The 19,154-nt window shown below is 32.7% G+C and overlaps 3 protein-coding genes across 3 annotated transcripts; 1 reads left to right on the forward strand and 2 right to left on the reverse strand.

Moving 5' to 3' along the window:
• Positions 1–463: 463 nt before the first annotated feature.
• LOC123673684 (protein crumbs-like) lies at positions 464–6,333 on the reverse strand. Its single transcript, XM_045608287.1, has 4 exons — positions 6,134–6,333; positions 4,316–4,456; positions 1,695–1,823; positions 464–590 (listed from the first exon to the last, which is right to left on the reverse strand). Exons 1-4 carry the CDS (start codon positions 6,165–6,167, stop codon positions 523–525), a joined length of 372 nt encoding a protein of 123 aa, XP_045464243.1. The 5' UTR covers positions 6,168–6,333; the 3' UTR covers positions 464–522.
• Positions 6,334–8,032: 1,699 nt separating this feature from the next.
• LOC123673685 (luciferin 4-monooxygenase-like) lies at positions 8,033–14,793 on the forward strand. Its single transcript, XM_045608288.1, has 6 exons — positions 8,033–8,240; positions 9,059–9,165; positions 9,433–10,164; positions 12,156–12,449; positions 12,828–13,061; positions 13,566–14,793. The coding sequence occupies exons 1-6, from the start codon at positions 8,222–8,224 to the stop codon at positions 13,854–13,856; spliced, it is 1,677 nt and encodes a 558-aa protein (XP_045464244.1). The 5' UTR covers positions 8,033–8,221; the 3' UTR covers positions 13,857–14,793.
• Positions 14,548–17,258, reverse strand: LOC123673686 (neurogenic differentiation factor 4-like). The gene is made up of 2 exons (XM_045608289.1): positions 16,786–17,258; positions 14,548–15,094 (listed from the first exon to the last, which is right to left on the reverse strand). Exons 1-2 carry the CDS (start codon positions 16,920–16,922, stop codon positions 14,623–14,625), a joined length of 609 nt encoding a protein of 202 aa, XP_045464245.1. The 5' UTR covers positions 16,923–17,258; the 3' UTR covers positions 14,548–14,622.
• Positions 17,259–19,154: the final 1,896 nt, after the last annotated feature.

Genomic DNA, 19,154 nt, shown 5'->3' on the forward strand with positions numbered 1-19,154 from the left:
TTCCTAGCTGTATCCACTACATAAATGCTCAACCTAGAGCTAGTTTCATAGTGTAGTTCCAACAATATCGAGTATATATAAATTATGATTTATGCTAGGATAGGCCTGAAAAATCATAGACCTAATTTGATTTTCATTTCAGAAACATACAAATCAGGTTTCACTTTGAAATTTTAGAGCACACTAACATTAAAATTTTAATTTGCAGGGTGAAATTTTTGATACTCCTGTATAGGTAAAATAAATATGTATTAAATATGTAACTTTACAAGATTTCCTTCTTTCCTCAAGTCAAAGTAAAATTTGTATGGACTACTACTCAACAAATTTGGATTTTCGTTCAGCCTTTTTACGAATGTTGCTGAGGGTACTGTGATGCAGTTATAATACATTAATTGCAATAATGAATATGTGGATCATCTTTATACATACTGTAAATTGTTTTAATTTCAAAAGAAATAAATATGATAAGCGAAGCATTTTAGGGTTTTTATTGAAATTTTTTACATATTTTAAGTTAATCTATATCACTATACATTCATATGGAAAAACATTGGTTGTTCCTGAAGCCCCCCCTGGTGTAGGACACGCTGTAAACAGAAAGGTCCACTTAGGAAGTTAAAAACATAATAAAATAAAAATTATTAGTATGTGAGTAAAGTGAGATCAACTGGTAGTTCCTGTTTTGATGAAGGATTTTGAACGATTATAATAATTTTCGAAAAAAGATTTGAAGGATTATGGATCAAGCGGAAGTATCGTAAAGAAAGATTTCTTGTAATATGAACTGATAAAAAATAATATTGATTTCATAATTATAATAATACAGATAGCCTTAGGGGTCACTACGATATTATTTAACAGGCAATGGATTCTAATAATATTTACTCTTTTGAATGACATGTTATGTTGATTGATTGAGTTGAATCGGTCAAAAATCTCGAAAAGGAAATATCTTACAGAAAAATATTTCGAATTGAAGGTTGATGGTTTTTTAGGGGGAAGTCCCCTTTGTGAGGTGTACGTGGGTCAAATTTGGAATTTCAAATAGGTATCCCTGTTTTTTATTACAGATTCGTATTCTACAGCAATAAATACAAACGTTTTCTAAGAACAAGTTTTCACGAATCGTCACAGATGGCTCTGTAATCGAGTTTTAATTTTTCTTCAGAACTGATTGTTTTCAGTACATATTCTGTCATTGATCATTGAAAAATGTCGAAATTATTTGTTTTGGTTCAAAATACTTCCCATTAATTAATAAGGATACATCAATTGAAAGAATATTTGGATTAAAGTAGAAATCTGGAATGGAATCATGAAATGCATTATGAAAATGAAAACATATTTTGCCTCGATGATCCTATTGCAATTATTTTATCTGTAAATTTCTAGCCCCCATCAATAGGTTTTGGAGTCATGAATTTTTGAATGTTTTATTCGGATATTGGAACGAATCAGCTCGGGTTCGAATCTCACCGTTACTTTTCAATTTTGATTTTGTTATTGATATTCAGTCAATTCGTTTCGAATACCGTTAATTTTTCCTTAATTAATTTCTTTAATTTTGTTCATTGATATACACTCATTGAACTAAAGAATTTGCAGTTATTATAATTATTTCTTCACTCAAATTTTCCTTGAGGGCATTACTGAATTTTAGTTGAAAAACATTCAATATTTCCTATTCTCACCTCTGTGACACCTTTGTCCGAAGTAACCTGTACCATCACACCTACAAATGAAATATGGTCTTTGGGAGATTTGTATGCAAGAGCCTCCATTCATACATGGATTTGGATAGCAGCTGTCCCTTCTCTTTCCTGAAATATTTCAATTTTTATTTCATTATTGTATTTTATGAAGAGATAATAAAAACTAATTCGAACTTTCGCTTAAAACCCGAATTATAAATTTAATTAATCATAGAGCTATAACCAGGGCCGCAGCCAGACATTTTGGCGCTCCGGCAAAATAAAATTTCTCCGCCCTAATTGTCGAATTGTATCTTCATTGTCTCCTATTAAATTGATTTTTTTTTATTTACCAAAAAAATATAATCTTGAAAGCTTAGGGTTCTGTAAAACAATAATTTATTACTAAATATTTTTCGATTTAATGAGTTACATATACAGAATGGTCCACCATTGACGCGAAGTCCTATTACGGATATAAGCTCTGAAATTTTGTTTTTTTTTTGACATATTTACATTTGGCTCCACTAGAGCTACATTCTCAAATTATTCGGAAATACACTGCTCAAAAGTTATCGTTTATTTCGATTGTTATAAATTGAAGAGACTAATAACTAATAACTTCGAGATGAATTTCAAAATGAATTCATTTATTTCAAACAAATTTTGAAAGTGAATACTAAAAGAACGGTGGTATAGATAATAAGTCTATGTGTCGACGACGTAAGTACCTACAGGGTGGCCACTTTTTCAATGGGATTGTATTATAACTTTTTTTTTTTTTTATAACTTTTTTTATAACTTTTAAACCATAAGAATTAGAAAGTCGGTCAAATGGAGAAAAAGTTGCCTGCATAGAAAGATTATCAAGCAGTTCAAACAAATCGAAATTATCAGGGCCGGTTATTGAGATATCATAACAAAAGTAAATTCTGTCATTTTGATTTTCCTTTTTTCCCACTTTGTTTCGAATATTATCAAAAAATGTTACAGGAATTTTTTATTCGACAGTAAATTGTTCTCAATTTGACGTAATCAGATTTCGTATCCAACGTTTCGTGCTCTCTGGGCCACCCTCAACCTCATTTTTTTCAATACGGACCTGTATATTTTATGACACTTTTCGAAATAACTTTTAACGCTGAATTCAACGATATATCATACAATGTCATTCAAAGTTGATTTTCAGGTGATTTTGACCCTTATCCAAATTTCTTTGGGTCGGATCTGTATTACATTCAGGTACCTTTAGTTTAATTTACAACATGCAACACATTTCGATAGAAAATCAACTTACTCATCTTGAACTAAATGGAACATATTAGAATCAAATCAAGAAACAAGTAATAATTATTTACATATCTCAATTCATAATAATTAAACGAATTATCATTTAATGAAAGAAAAATCGAATGATTATTCGAAAGTAAATGAAAATGAATGAAGTAAGTGTTCGAAATGTCCACCATTTTGTAAAATGCACTCAACGGTTCCGGAACCCATACTTCTTATACATTTGCTTATTTCGTCTTCTTGAATACCTTCCAATACATTCTCAATCTTCTCGCGAGAAATCACTATTGTTGGATTTGTCATTTGTTCCGTTGAAACAAATTACAGAATCGAACTTTATTTTGATATCATTACGATATAAGTTTTGCAAGGCTTGGTATTCAAATTTAAAATCATTGTATTCGCGTCTCTTGACTATTTTATTAACAGCACTTTTTGATAAATTGCATTCACTACAGATCCGACCCAAAGAAAATTGGATAAGGGTCAAAATCACCTGAAAATCAAATTTGAATGACATTGTATGATATATCGTTGAATTCAGCGTTAAAAGTTATTTCGAAAAGTGTCATAAAATATACAGGTCCGTATTGAAAAAAATGAGGTTGAGGGTGGCCCAGAGAGCACGAAACGTTGGATACGAAATCTGATTACGTCAAATTGAGAACAATTTACTGGCGAATAAAAAATTCCTGTAACATTTTTTGATAATATTTGAAACAAAGTGGGAAAAAAGGAAAATCAAAATGACAGAATTTACTTTTCTTATGATATCTCAATAACCGGCCCTGATAATTTCGATTTGTTTGAACTGCTTGATAATCTTTCTATGCAGGCAACTTTTTCTCCATTTGACCGACTCTCTAACTTTTATGGTTTGAAAGATACCAATACAATCCCATTGAAAAAGTGGACACCCTGTATACCTACTGACTTATTTCCGTTTAAGAATGATCGTACTCGTATTTACGGAAAATTACAGACATTGTGACAATATGAGCAATTTTTTCAGGAAAAGAACGCTTAAAAACATCTTATAATACTCGTGTATGAATCCCTTCAAAATACCTACGGTATCTAGACCGATCCACATCAAACTTGTGCCGAAGCTTACCTATAGGTTCACTTTTTAATGAGTTCATTCGTTTTATATTTACACTCACACTCTTTAAGAGGTAGAAATCACTTTAAGAGGTAGAAATCGGCAGGTTTGATAAGTAGGTATTTCTATCAAGAAATCATTTAAAAAATTCGCTCAGAAGAGGAATTATCTGAATTCACTGAGTTGGTGAATATGGATGAAGAAATTTTATTTTACTTGAATTCACCTTTGAGTGCACTGTTGCATTCAGCCATCGTTTCGTATCTATACTCTGATATACATCCGAAACCACAAGAACAAATACCATTTCTGATTCGACATCCGTCTTTGGTCTGGTCCATATCACAAGCAGAACAGATTCCTAAAACTGAAGATATTGATTACTAGTAATTAGTATTACTAATGATAGAAATTCATTAATCAATTGAGCATATTCAGGGCCGGCGTTAGGGGTGAAACAGTGAAGTGAACGTTTCTGGCGACTTTATTTGAGGGGCGGCAATTCGGCCCAATTTGCTTGCCGTCTTTTCATATTTCATCCTTGATTCTTGAAAAAAACGACATGTTGTACCGCTCGGTTGCATTTGTCAACCAATGGCAGCCCAACCAATATAAATTGAATTCCCGGTACCCCCATTTAAAGTGGGATAAAATAATTATGTATTTCACAAAGACGAAAAACCTTCCTTTTCGAATTATTTGGAAGCCGATATTTACACATTCAATGCCGATATTTACACATTCAATATGGAACATTTTTACGATTTTGCATATTATGAGTAAGCTGATTTTTTTGTGTTCCTTTGTTTTATTAAGATCACTTCGACACATTATATTTGGATGGATTTTTTTATGTTTGCGATGTATTAAGTAAATTTCGATATTTTTGACTTATGTCTATGTATTTGTTCTGTTTTGCTATCTCATTTTATTCAAAAAACTTTTGAATAGAACATGAAACATGAAACATATCAATATTTATCATCCCTTAGAATTTTTTTTTTGCGCAATTGCAAGATTCTTCATCGGAAGAAGAAAGTTCTATATTATCATCGGAGTAGGTGATGTTTTTTTTTGGAGGGAAGGGAGTTATGAGGTTGTCATTGGTGCTTTTTCAGCAGGGGCGCCGAAAAATTTTTTGCTTCAGGCGCCAAAATCACTCGCGCCGGCCCTGAGCATATTAACAATGCTCATTATAAAGATAGGTGGGTACATTCATTCAAAAGTAAATAAATGCTCTTATTGATAAAATTACTGAATATGGATGTGGAAGATAGTTTCGTTGAACATTTATTACAATGTAAGGAAAACATAAATTAAAAATTATTATATTTTAATCGAAATTATTTTCTGAATAGGTGCAGAAATAGAAATTGTCCCTCTTCCGAACAATACCCTTTTTTAATATTTATTTAATCTTCCTTTGTAGGAAGATTTAATCATTATTCTGAAACATATATTTTTTCAAACTCCTGATCTATGAATGCTAATAAAGAGTTTTATCATCAAGAAGTAATACATTTTCACCTGTTATTTATTTATTATATTTCTACTGTTATTTTGGGTAATTTATCATTATTTGTGAAGTAGTTCTCCATGTAATTTGATTTCAAATCTATAGTGGTATCATTAAAATAATGGTTTTCTTTTCATGAATATTCTTGCTCGTTCTCTCCCAATTAATTTCTACATTTAAAACGATTTGATTTATCGCTCAAAACTTTTTGAAACCTACATCCCATTTCGAGTGGCATGTACATTTTACTCATTTTCAATATAAAACGAAAACTACATCAATCACCATTTTAGTGTGTCGAAAATTCAATATTTGATACTCTTTCGATAAACTTTTAATTTGGGATATAACAATGCCATGATTACCTATATTCTAATTTTATAGACAACTATTCAACATTATAGGTAATTTCTCGACTTGAGATAAGTGTCTTGAATGTTTTTCAAGAGTTTGTTATTCCGGAAAATCATTTTGATGAATTTGATTAAGTATAATATGTTTGAGTATTTACGAATACCAAGTACTCACCTAAAATAAATAATACGATCACTTTGAACAACATAATGAATAGATTCGATTTGATACTAACTAAAACTGTTTTTTTTTTTTTTTTAAATGTAAAAGGGTAGATAATAATTTCCGTTGTTTTCTCAGTGGGAGGCTCTTGCCTCCACTTCAATTCTATTCATTTAACTGAAGCAAAGACGTGGTTCTGTTTTGATAACAGAGTCGTTGGCCTCTGCTTCTTCCCACTCTGATTGTGATAAATCAAAGGGCGCTTTACAAATTTGAAACTGAACATTCGTTGTGCCCAACACCGGAAATTTGCTTCATTTAATTCATCTGGATTGTCTAATACCCAGATGGATTTCGAGCTTAAAGAGTCGATGTTCTGTCCTAGCTTTTGCCCGCTTCGACGTCTGCTGGAAAGTTTATTTCAATTTTATTTAACGATTTTATAACCGATTTCAACTTCATTCGATTTTGATATAATTTAGACTAGATGTTGCTTCAAGTTACTTGCGAAAACCACAGCGAAATCTGTTCAGCAGTGTTGGAGATATGTATCTACAGATGCATATGCAAAGAAAAGATGAATAGAAGAAAACATAATCCAGAACATAAACTGTGAAAAATTCGGGAGATAAAAAACAAATTTCGAAAATTTTTGACATTCAGTCATCAGATAATATCAAATGAAATGATTTTTACTGCATATTTATTCGAACGCAAATACATTTTATTTAATTTTCAGGATTTTCTTATGTTGATTGTATTAAATTGTGTGTAAAAATTAATATTGGAGAGCAAGTACTTTGTGAGTGCTAATTTCCGAACGAATCCAATGTCAAATCCGATTACCTATGTTCATTCGGCCGTCCAACTATTCTTAAACACGATAACTCTCGAACGGAAAAACCAAAAACATTAATTTTTCAGAGTAGTTTTGGATCTCGAATGCCGAGGTTAAGTTAGTTAAAGACAAAATCTGACAAGAGGTTAAATTACTATAGCCCCTCAAAATTGCAAAACTTGCAAAATTTTATGTTGATACATACCGTTACTACAACCAGAGAAACTTCAAGAAGAATATTGGAAAAAAATCATTATTTCAGTGACAACAGATATGCTCGAGTTGAGATTTTGCATGTATATAAAATATAACAATTTCATGTTTCGAACAAATTTTCAAATCGGTTGCGTCGTCGGATCATAAAAATTTAAGCAGACTATCGAAAAAATACCAAAAATTCCAGTTGCAACAGATTCGACCAAATTAAATTTAGAAAGTAGATATTTTATACCTACAGAAAATATAGAAAACTTTTCAGCCAAGCCAAATTTTTCGATGCAAAAATAACTAAGCCATATTTAAGTAGAAATCACATTAATTTAATAATTTCAATAAAGATTAAGTGAATGAGAAAAAAATATATAAAACTCGTATAGAAGGGTCATTCTACTACTCGTTCATTCAAAAATTAGCCACTTTGTGGCTCTTTTTTGAATTTTGAAATCGTGGAAGAAAATCAATGCCTTCTGCACTTGTATTATAAATAACTATTCCAAGCTTAATGCAAGATGAACATTTATATGAAATAATCACTGGAAAGGTCTTGCGGAAGCATCATATCATCAAAATCTCTCATCTGGACAAACTAACTGACAACAATAACATAATAGTAAATCACATCTCAGGTATAGGCACAGGTTCCAAGGGCCCAATTAGCACCTGAATGAGCAAACGCTAAAAAGCTCCTGACTTCGCGGGACTGTTTTTTTTTTTCAAAAATTTTATATATAAATCAAGCTGATAAAGATCTGTATAATATTTGTTTTCCGCAATTGTCAGAAGGTGAGCAGAGGTCAAAATGTATTTAGAAATTATTGAAAATAATGAATGGAATCTAAATAAGATAATGAGAATCGAGCACTCCATTGCATAGTTGGAACTTTGACGACATCAATTCGTATTTGTAGGAGAGTGCAAAGATTTCGTGCTATAAAAACATTTTATTGAACCATCTACATTCGTTTCATTCAAGGATACTGCGATAATATATGTTCATGCATAATAAGACAATTATCTACACTGTGCATTGATAACTTGATAATATGAGGAAATATATCACAGGTGAGATAAATATTTAATTTTTATATCTATTGATTGAATGATTGCATAATATTTTACTGCTACTTATTCAATCCCTGAAGTGCATAAACAATTTTATCATTCCCAAATTGTTTAGGGAAGGACGTAACATAGTTTTCATAAACCATAAAAGAGAATTTTTCGTATTGATGTACAAGATGGAATGAAAAATTCCAGAATTTAGGTATACGTACATGTTATTTTTTCCCGCATAAAATATTCCACGTCATTAAAAGAACATCTGAAAATAAAGAATGCAATGAATTATATCTACCATCCCATGTAGACTGTAGAACATCTAGAATTTTTCTAGAAGAAATAGAAATACAAAATCTGTAGCTGAGATAATTCTCCTAAAGCTTAAGATTCCAATATAAAAAGATTTTAAAAACAACGAAACAAGAATTTAAATGAAAAAGCATTTATTGCGAACACTATACACCAACGTGAGCTTAGTAATTACCACGAGAAAATGATGAAGCTTTTTTTGAAATTTGCAGTGCTCTTTAGAGGAAAATAATGATAATTATCATAATTTTTGTAGAATATTCATTATTTTTTATTTCACCCCAATTATTTCTGAATTTCCAAGCTGAAAGTGAATTAAAAGACTTTGGAATTATTTGAGAACATTTCTCACCTACTGAAGATGAAATGATAAATTAGAAAAAAAAACATTTATTTTCCATTTATTATATACATATTGTATTTCAATCAATTATGATAAAATAGTTTTTTATCACAAATTATTGACTTATCTATCAAGACCACAGCAATAATACCAAACCCTATATTTCTAGAAGGAAACATCTTGATCGGTCCAGATCTGAATTTTGAACCTACTGCAGGAGGTTTGGGAAAAGAGATTTTCAATGTTTTGAACTCGAACAAAGGGAAATCTGCACAGGTAGGATAACAACAGACAAAATTGATCTCAATCGCAGAATCAGTAGAATAGTCTCTGTTTTCTCTGTTTCATGTGATAATGATGAAATTCAACAAGAACGTCTAACGCTACTCACCTTCAATGGCAGCATGTTTCCTTGTAGTTAAGTAACCTAGATTCTGCTAGTCCAATTTTCAAATTTAATTTTCAAAATATCCCTACTTTTAGATACCACATATTCTCACTTAAATGTCACTTTTCACTAAAGATTTATGTTTTGCATTTCAGCATCATTTAGAAACTGGAGAAACACTTACCTATGATGAGCTCCTTATAAGAAGTGTGAGAACAGCCATATATCTTTCGAAAAAAAACTTGCAAAAGGACGATGTTGTCTGTCTATGCTCTATGAACAATATTCATACTCTAGTGTCCTTCATTGCCTGTAAATTCGCAAATGTACAATATGCTGCAATGGAACCAACACTGCCTTCAGATGACATGATCTACATAATGAATTTACTTAAACCGAAAGTTCTGTTTGTCGCAGAAAATTTCATCCCGAGAATTGAAGAAACAATTGATATATTAAATCATCAGTGTGAATTGATTTCTTTGGGACGTGGGTCAACGAAGTATAAAAGCATATACCAGCTGTTTTCTCCTGTTGATGGAGAGCAAGATTTCAGTGCTCCTTATGTTGAAGACATCAAGGATACTGCTATTATAGCCCTCAGCAGCGGTTCTACTGGGAAACCGAAAGGGGTGCTTTTGAGTCATTATTCCATTCTGTTGAGTTTATACATCATGTCTAAAGAACTACACCGAAAAGGCACTGTCCGATTCAGCAACTTCACTGAAGAATTCACCATTGGAAATAATTCAGTAATCATCTATTCGCCACCATATTGGTTGTCAGGATTTATATTCAGCATGATGACAATTTTCTGTGGTGGTTGTGTTTTTGTTGGTAATGTATTCGATGCCGAGAGAGCTTGGAAGGTTTTCCAAAAATTTCAGGTATGTTTTTGCTTTCGAATATTTGAAATGAAAATAGTATAAGGTGCGCAACTAAGTCTAAGTTGAATAATTCGAAGAATTGACCATCTTTGCTACAACTTTTTCCCATCTTTCTGGTAGAATTCGAATACCGTTGCGGTAAAAGTGTTCATCTTTTGAGGCTATCCACGAATCATTGATGTCTTCATAAAACCAGCTCTTAGTCATAAAGCTGCCACCCCCTCCCTATATTTCAGTATGTCGATATTGATGAGTGAATACTATAGAAACAATGATAATTGATAGATAGAGGGCTGAAACCTACGTTTTTTGCCAATTTTTGCCAGTTTGAAGAAATTCCTCTAATTTTAATCGGCTGTATCTCGGTTGATATTAGTTTTAGAAATAAGTTTGTGAATACAAAATATAGAGAATTTAATGGTCTACAATTTTGAAAGGAAAAGTTTTGGTCGAAAACTAAAGGGTGTTTTTTTTAGAGCTATATAACTTTAAATTGCAATAAAACAACGATGGATTATTCGATTGACATGAATTTTATTTATCCGCAAGATAATATTGTGGCATTAAATTTCAAATATGATTTCTGGCATATGACCGCCACGGCTGGCTCGGATGTAGTCCAATCTGGACGTCCAATTTTCGATGACTTTTTCCAACATTTGTGGCCGTATATCGGCAATAACACGGCGAATGTTGTCTTCCAAATGGTCAAGGGTTTGTGGCTTATCCGCATAGACCAATGACTTTACATAGCCCCACAGAAAGTAGTCTAGCGGTGTTAAATCACAAGATCTTGGAGGCCAATTCACAGGTCCAAAACGTGAAATTAGGCGGTCACCAAACGTGTCTTTCACTAAATCGATTGTGGCATGAGCTGTGTGATATGTTGCGCCGTTTTGTTGGAACCACAGCTTCTGGACATCATGGTTGTTCAATTCAGGAATGAAAAAGTTAGTTATCACTGCTCTATACCGATCACCATTGACTGTAACGTTCTGGCGTCATCATCGTTTTTGAAGAAGTACGGACCAATGATTCCACCAGCCAGTTTTTCTGGATGTAACGGTGTTTCGACATACACTTGAGGATTAGACTCACTCCAAATGCGGCAGTTTTGTTTGTTGACGTAGCCATTCAACCAGAAGTGCGCTTCATTGCTAAACAAAATAAAATGGACGTAGTGCGCGATACGTATTCCGCACAGAACCATTATTTTCGAAATAAAATTGCACTATTTGCAAGCGTTGTTCAGGCGTGAGTCTATTCATGATGAATTGCCAAACCAAACTGAGAATAAATCACTTGACAACTGTTAAATCGGTCGCTATCTTGAAAAGAAATGCCAACTTAAAGTTATATACCTCGAAAAAAACACCCGTTACTTAGTTTAGAAGTTATGAGCAAAAAACTGAAGAAAGTCCGAAAATATTGAGGTTCTTCGGTCCTCCTCAAGTAAGCACAGGGTCCTCGTGTTGGATAACTTGACAGAGTCATCCCCAGCACCCCGGAACAAGCTGTAGAAGTTTCATCAAGTTCAGAATTTTTTCCAGCAGACCCAACTTTTTTTGCTTTGTCTACTATTTTGTTTACCACATGTATATGCTTGGATCATGACGTTTTGGATAATATGTCAAAATCGACTAGCACTTACTGCTGGAGAAGTCTATTGACAAGCAACGTGAATTTAGTTGCGCACCTAATAATTTTATAAAAATTTTCCAATCTTTACAAATCAATTCTACTCAAAATTGATCCTTTTATTGAGTCCCATCGTGCATGAACAGGTACTTGTGCCTTTTAGGTATTTAACAGAAGGATATTATCTTCAATTTGAAAAAGATGGGGATAGGTCTTTTAGATTTTCTACAGAAATTGTCTCCTCTTATTTTTCGATTACGGGATATTCAACTTTCACCTAATTTGTTTCTATTTTATAAATTGGCAAAATCAATGAAGGCGTTTTATCGTTTATAATACTTTTTACTCTTCAGCCGGATACGATTTTTTTACCTCCTGGACAAGTAAACGAACTTTGTGCATATGGATCTTCCGAGAGTCCCATCATGAGCGTAAGTTTTTTTGGAACAGGGGGCGGTTGTGTTACGTCTACTCATTTGGAGCAAATGAAAAAATGTTTCCCAAATACTAGAGTAACTCAATTATATGGCCAGACTGAACACAGTGGACTTGCAACGGTTGTCAGTAGTAATATCGAAGAAGAGTTTGAGTATGGTGAAAAAAATTTGAAAAGTTGTGGTCGTCCGGTGGATGGAACTAAACTGAGGGTGAGTTTCAGTGGTACTCAGAATAAGAGAGATAGACCAAACATATGTTATATATTCGAAATCAGGGGAAAAAGAGCTAGTCAAATATAAAAAATATACAGGGTGTTCCATTTGAAAAAATAAAGTTGTAATCAATATATTGCTTACTCTGTATATATTTCGTTTTGTGAAATAATTTCAAAAAACACTAGTCGATTTCGTGAAACTTTTGTAGAAAACATTTTTCTGTACCTCTTTTAGTAACAAAGTTAAAGGGGGGGTCAAATTATGGTGAAAAACCCGGTACATCCTGATTTAACAACTTTCAACAGTTTCTTTTTACATTTTTCTCAGTGAGATGAAAATGTAAATGAATTTTGAAATTGAAATTGATTTTAGGTAGTAGATATCGATACAGAGAAAAATTGCGGACCCAGAGAATGTGGGGAATTGAGAATAAAAAGCAAATTGCTCATGAAAGGATACTTCAAAATGGACAGTAGCTCTGTTTTCGACTCAGAAGGATGGTTCAAAACTGGAGATTTGGTTTACTTCGACGAAAATGGTTTCGTTTATGTTGTTGAAAGAATCAAGGATCTTATACTTTATACGGTCTACAACATTGCACCTTCAGTGAGTACAATGCATTACTTATATTAATCTAAGGATGGAGGTAGTGTTGTACTGAAGATCTTTGCAGGTTGATATACGTAACATGAGTTTAGGTTGTTTTAAGTCATTGAATAATTAAAAATCTTCTTTATACGATGTTTTGAATCAAAAGGTTCTGAGTAGAGATTCAAATACCTAATTCAGTGTACTTTCGAATGACATTAACTTTTTTACTAACTGCTTGTCCTCTGCCATAATATCATAGCTAACAAGATAACAACGAAAAGTTGAAATATTCCAAACCTGAATTTGCTCTATCTTGTAGCTCTTTGTGATTGAACATCAAATTAAACATTGAAAATCAACTCTGATAGTTTCTGTGGCTTAATAATTTTGGGTATGAATGTTTTCTTGAATCTAACGGATCAACTCAATTTGTAATAAGTTTAATCAATGTAATAATTATGATTTGCAGAATTTTATAGCAGGTTAAATTTTGTTATTATGAATTTCTTTCATTTGCAGATTATCGAAAACATCTTGAAAGAACATCCAGCAATCTTCGAGTGTTGTGTTCTCGGAATACCACACTTGAAGGACAATGAGCATCCTATGGCGGTAGTAGTACTAAAGAAAGGCCATCAAGAAGGAATAACCGAACGGGAAATTGTTTCTTATGTTAATAATCGTGTATCTGATGATAGATACAAAATAAGAGGGGGTGTTAAATTTGTAAATGAAATGCTAAGGAATCCAACGGGAAAACTGAAGAAACTCGACATGAAGAGAAAGATCAGTGAAGGAATACCATTTTAATATTGCTGTTTTTCAATGTAGATTACTACATTTTTTCAAACTCAAATTATAAAATTTTTTTTCTAAACTGTTCTCAGTATACAAAATTAATGTTGATCAATTATGAAACATGATCAGCATTAGATTTTTGAAGAGGGCATGGTAATTGTTATTCTACATTCAAATACAAAATTTCAACCCGATTAGATCTGTTGTCACGGAAATATCGGGTATGCATTTTTCAGTATTCTTCTTGAATTTTCTATGGTTCTGATGATATGATCAGCTTGAAATTATGATTTCATGTTCACATTCAGTTCAAAATTTGTTTAGCAACACAAACATTCGATGAAAAAATTCTTTTTTCGAAGTTTATCAATTTTTTTGGTTGTTCCTAAATCATATAAAGGAAAAGATTCGAAATTTAAAAAAATTGAGTTCTTCGTCTTTCATAATTTCTTTATTTTTCGAAAAAATATTCTACAAATTGTCTTTCAATAAATTCTAACACAATATTTGAAATATTTGATTTCGGAAAGTCGGTAGGTAGGTTTTTGCCCAATTCAAAGTTGAGAAAAAATGGTAATGCTATCGACTGATAAGAATCAACCATCTCAAATGGCATGTTTCGTTGAAACTTAAATTTGACATATAATAAGAAATGAATAAACTTCAAAAATAGAGTTTCTGGGAGATCAATAACAGGTCAGCCTTCAATGTCATCCTTATATTTCGCCCTATTATACTTATCACTTAGTTTGACTTTGTTTTCAAGAAAACATTTCAATCAGTGGTTGTATCTAGAGTAGTAGAAATTATCGGTGAAAATATCGATTTCACTGTTCCAACACTTGTAACTATCACTATCTTCACCTGAGGAAAACCAGAAGGGGTCGGAACGTAATCTATAATTTTGCCAGCAATTGTTACTATAAGAATTATAAGTTGGAATCCAAGAGTTAGTTATTTTATTATAAGAAGCTAAAGTATCAGAATTCGCACAGCACATTTTACTCCTTTCTTCCCAGTAATTATTTGTTGAATTTCTTATTACAGAACTTGCTATTAGATTTGAGGTAGATTGGCTTAGATTCTTCGACAACATTTTTATATATCTTTCAGATTCCATGGGCTGATTTCCTTCTAGAATTTCACTTAAAACACCAATATAATTAGCAGCCAAACGAAGAGTTTCTATTTTAGATAATTTTTGAGGACTTGCGTTCATATCTATGTAGATTTGTTGGATGGGCATACAACTGAAAAAAAAAACGATTTTACTAAATGAGCCGACTTCGTTGATTTCACAAAACCTTAATTATCATCCAGTTTGAAAAATGACAACGATTTTGAGAGAATTCATCTTAACTGATGTTAGACGAATTTGTTTTGTGAGAAGTATCACAGAAGAGAGATACAAATATCTCCTACACCATTAGCAGGATTTTGATACAAATCTATTAGGTGTAGTGAAAAAAATCCATCATTTTTACAAAAAAACGAGGCTTTAATTACCAATGTTAGAATCAAGGGTAAATATGCGCCGTTTTGTTCAATAACTTTCGTAGATAATATCATTATGCCTCTCTCATAAAAGCCTTGGTCCCTATTGCCAAAAAATTTGAAGGTTGATTCTTAAAAGCATCTGTTGAAGAATTTTTTACAAGCAAAATTGTTCGCCATGGACAGGAACATATGGTAATCACTTGGTACCAGGTCTGGACTATAAGGTGGATGTATAAGAAGATCCCAACCAGGCTTCCCCAGCTTTTGGCGAGTCACTATCGAAGTATGTGGCCTAGCGTTGTCCTGAACACATTTCTGGTATTTGCCAAAGCTGGCCATTTCTCAGTGATTGCCTCCTCAGACAGTCCAATTGTCGACAGTACAGTTCCGAGTTAACAGTTGTACCGTAGGGAAGTACGTCATAGTAGATAATTCCCTGCCAATCCCACTAAACACACAGCTGACAGCGAAAGCTTTCTGGTCGCCAATCCTAGATTGGCTATCGTTTCCGCCGGCTCACCGCGTTTCGACCACGACCGTTTTCGCTTGACGTTGTCGTAAGTGATCCACTTTTCAACCGCTTCAAAATGGGTCGATTTCGTTGCGTTTCAGCAGCGATTTGCCGATGAAAATTCGGCACAAGAGGTTTTTTTGCGTTAACTCGTGTGATATACATATATCTATCGAGTTTCTTCTTGGAACCAGCCTTATTCAATTGGTTTCAACCGTTTTTTTGTGCAATTTCTAGCACTTGGGCAATCGAAACAGTGTTAACATAACGCTCAGACTCGACAACGTCCATGCTTTTATCAACATTTTCAACAATTACCGGAACGGAACCGACGAAACTAGAATTGCGTGTGATTGGCTGTACCAGGACAATAAACACTATTTAGATTTTCAGCCGCCTGATGGCTTGAATTTTCGCCTTTATTGAAGGAAAATTGTAAAATATAGCCTAATTTCTCTTCAATAGTGTCCATATCTGACGCGCGCTCGAACTAAACTGAGTCAAGTAATCACAAAACTGCCGAAAAAGTTTTTGTAGTACAAAATCTCATCTTTCTAATGACATTAAGTGGAAGCCGATAGGACTTATACAACTCGAGATACAGATAACTAAAGCCAACTATCAGAAAAATAATAGATATATTTTTATTACACCTGATACATCTATGATGAATCGATTTATGATGGAATCTTAATGAAAATTCATCATTAATAGAAGAAGAACAATTTCTGGTTTTTGTAAAAAAACATCATAAATATTTGTTCCCAAAAAGTTATTTTGCAATAACTTTTAGTTCTCGAAAATCGGTTACCGTTTTTCACATTTTTGTTGAATAAGAATGCCTTAAAAAAATTATAAAATGACTAAATTTCGCGTTCTCTATGTTATCAATTAGTCTGTTGAAATTTGCAACTCTGAAGTACGTTATCATACCTTCTCAAGATATCCAAAGCAGCATTCAATCCATGCATTCTATTCCTCTCTCTTGCATTTGCCTTACACCTCCGCAATTTTTTCTTATAACTTTTAACTTTATATTCTCTACGTGCAACATTTCCATGTTTATCCATAGTTCTTTAATTCTCAAACTACATCGCATTTCATCTATATAGAAATATCCAATTCATTCGGTACATTTTTTTGTAAGGTATCTGAAACCAACGGAAATTTTACCTAACTGATGGTTGAGAAGACAAAGAGGGGATTTTTATAGTCCAATTAGTATTATCGGGATCGATGTTGACTGAAGCATTTTCCATTTAAGCAAATCGGGATTTCGAGTGCTTTGCGCCCCTTTTCTAGCCATATGTCATTTTTGCTACGTGGGAAAATATTTCTCATTATTATTGGGATGATATCACGGCACATCCTATTTGCTCTGATAAAGGAATGGTAACATGTGGATGAGTGCATGAATAGTTTCCAATAAATTAGAAAGGTTATCATAGATAAGAGATTATAATTCAATTCAACCGTTGCAATAAGAAGTAAATATAAATAGTTCAGAAAATCGAATTCGTATTCAGGGTGTATCCAAATTAGATGTGATGGTTGGAGGTATGCCTCATTTGCTGTCTTTTCAGCCACATTTAGTGACAACCAAAAATCAACAGTTCACGAGATATTTGAGTTCTGGTCACCAAATTTGATTATAATTTTTGATTATTTTCGTGGCCAGCGAGAAGTCCGGATTTAACATCGTTAGAATAGAGAGGGCATATACTTTGTATAAGGAATGGTGGAGGTCTTTTCAAATATAATTTATGTATACATTTTTTACTGAAATTTCGAGTTTAATTGCAAAAAAAAAAAATTAAATTCATTACTTCCCCTTCTTTGCTTCTTTCCCCTTTAGAATCAAAATCTGCTGAAACAAAACATGTGCCTGCATTCTAACGGAAAATTTTTTTATGAAAAAAAAAGAAGGAATTTGAAGTTTTCACAACAATTTTATCATACATAAATTGTGGAATTCGAAAGTTGTAGGCAAATTTATATTATAAATTTACTATTCTTTTCTTCATATACCAACTTTCAAAACATACTAATTCTTATCTTATTCAACATCTATTACAGCATAGATTCGCTTTTTCATACATATCATATCCTTTCCTGTTGAAAATAATCCAAAAGTTAAATCAAACTTGGTCAAAGTAGAAAACATTGGGAAAAAATGCAGTAATTCACAGTTTAATAACTGGATTTTTACGATTATTGAATTTTCTTTCTCGAAATGGTAACAGATACGACAAACTACATAAAACCAAAATGTTCAGTAATTTTTTTTTTACGTGTCAACGTGTCAATAGATCACTGTTTTTTCTAATATTCTTTCAAAAAAAGTTCTGGAGGAAAAAAGCGGGTACTGTTTAAGAAAAAATATTACTCTGTATATTTGAAATCGAAATTGGCATATCACGTGATGTAAACTTTAAATTGATATTGATTTATATTCCAAAATTCAGTTCAATATCTTGCGAAGGGCAGGTGCACTCAAAAAAATGAAACAACACCACGGATATCGAAAACAAAGCGTTTGCGCAAGCTCATGTTTATAAGAATTTTTTTTCTTGAAATTATACGAGGAATTTCTTATTTTTGTTTGTGCTCCCAATTTTGGAACACTCTGTATATGCTTTGTTCAACTACCCAGTATATACAGTTCTGTGACCTCTAAGGGCGCAACAGGCGATTCTTCTCTCGAATTTTTATTCTTGCTACAATGTCAGAAATAATTAAAGAACTCCTTTCGAATCTAAATCGTATGAAAACATCTAATTCGCAATAATTCTTATTAACGCAATTCAACATCTGGATGGGATAGCATCAAAGGAAAGTTTGTTCGATTAGTCGATAAAAGTAAATTGATTCTACTTCCATGTATGGGTAGACCACGTTTCCTTTTCAGATTTACATTGCTTTTCAAATTCCGTAAAAAGGAATTGTTATTGTTAAGGTGTAAGATGGTCACAGTTTAATATACACACATCGTGAAAAGTGTTGAACAAATCCAACCTCCCCCCACCCTATCAACTATCAACTTGTTGAATGTAACATGGCAATTTTTTGTGTTTGGAATCTTCCCTATTTTCATCTTATCACTTGAATGAAAATAATGAACCAACAAAAAATGTTCCTTGTTCGAGAATATAGGTGTATTCGAAGTTAGTCAGTTTTCAGCGAATAACGAGAGTTGTAATATTGAGAATATTCCGTGGAAAATGCCAGGACATCCAATTTCTCAGTTTGACCGGGCAAGAATAGTAGCCCTACATCAAGAAGTTATGTCGAACTACCAGACT

This window comes from Harmonia axyridis, chromosome 2 (assembly GCF_914767665.1).
Source record: "Harmonia axyridis chromosome 2, icHarAxyr1.1, whole genome shotgun sequence".
NCBI lineage: Eukaryota > Metazoa > Arthropoda > Insecta > Coleoptera > Coccinellidae > Harmonia > Harmonia axyridis.

What these genes read in the sequence shown, in the direction of transcription:
- LOC123673684 (XM_045608287.1), bottom strand. Translation starts at nt 6,167, where the DNA reads ATGTTGTTCAAAGTGATCGTATTATTTATTTTAG. An exon ending in GATCGTATTATTTATTTTAG is followed by an intron (nt 4,457 to 6,133) that starts GTGAGTACTTGG and finishes CAATATCTTCAG; the next exon opens with TTTTAGGAATCTGTTCTGCT. An exon ending in CGGACAAAGGTGTCACAGAG is followed by an intron (nt 591 to 1,694) that starts GTGAGAATAGGA and finishes TTCTGTTTACAG; the next exon opens with CGTGTCCTACACCAGGGGGG.
- LOC123673685 (XM_045608288.1), top strand. An exon ending in AGGTTTTCCAAAAATTTCAG is followed by an intron (nt 10,165 to 12,155) that starts GTATGTTTTTGC and finishes TTTACTCTTCAG; the next exon opens with CCGGATACGATTTTTTTACC. An exon ending in TCTACAACATTGCACCTTCA is followed by an intron (nt 13,062 to 13,565) that starts GTGAGTACAATG and finishes TTTCATTTGCAG; the next exon opens with ATTATCGAAAACATCTTGAA.
- LOC123673686 (XM_045608289.1), bottom strand. Translation starts at nt 16,922, where the DNA reads ATGGATAAACATGGAAATGTTGCACGTAGAGAATATAAAGTTAAAAGT. An exon ending in GCTTTGGATATCTTGAGAAG is followed by an intron (nt 15,095 to 16,785) that starts GTATGATAACGT and finishes TTTTTTTTTCAG; the next exon opens with TTGTATGCCCATCCAACAAA.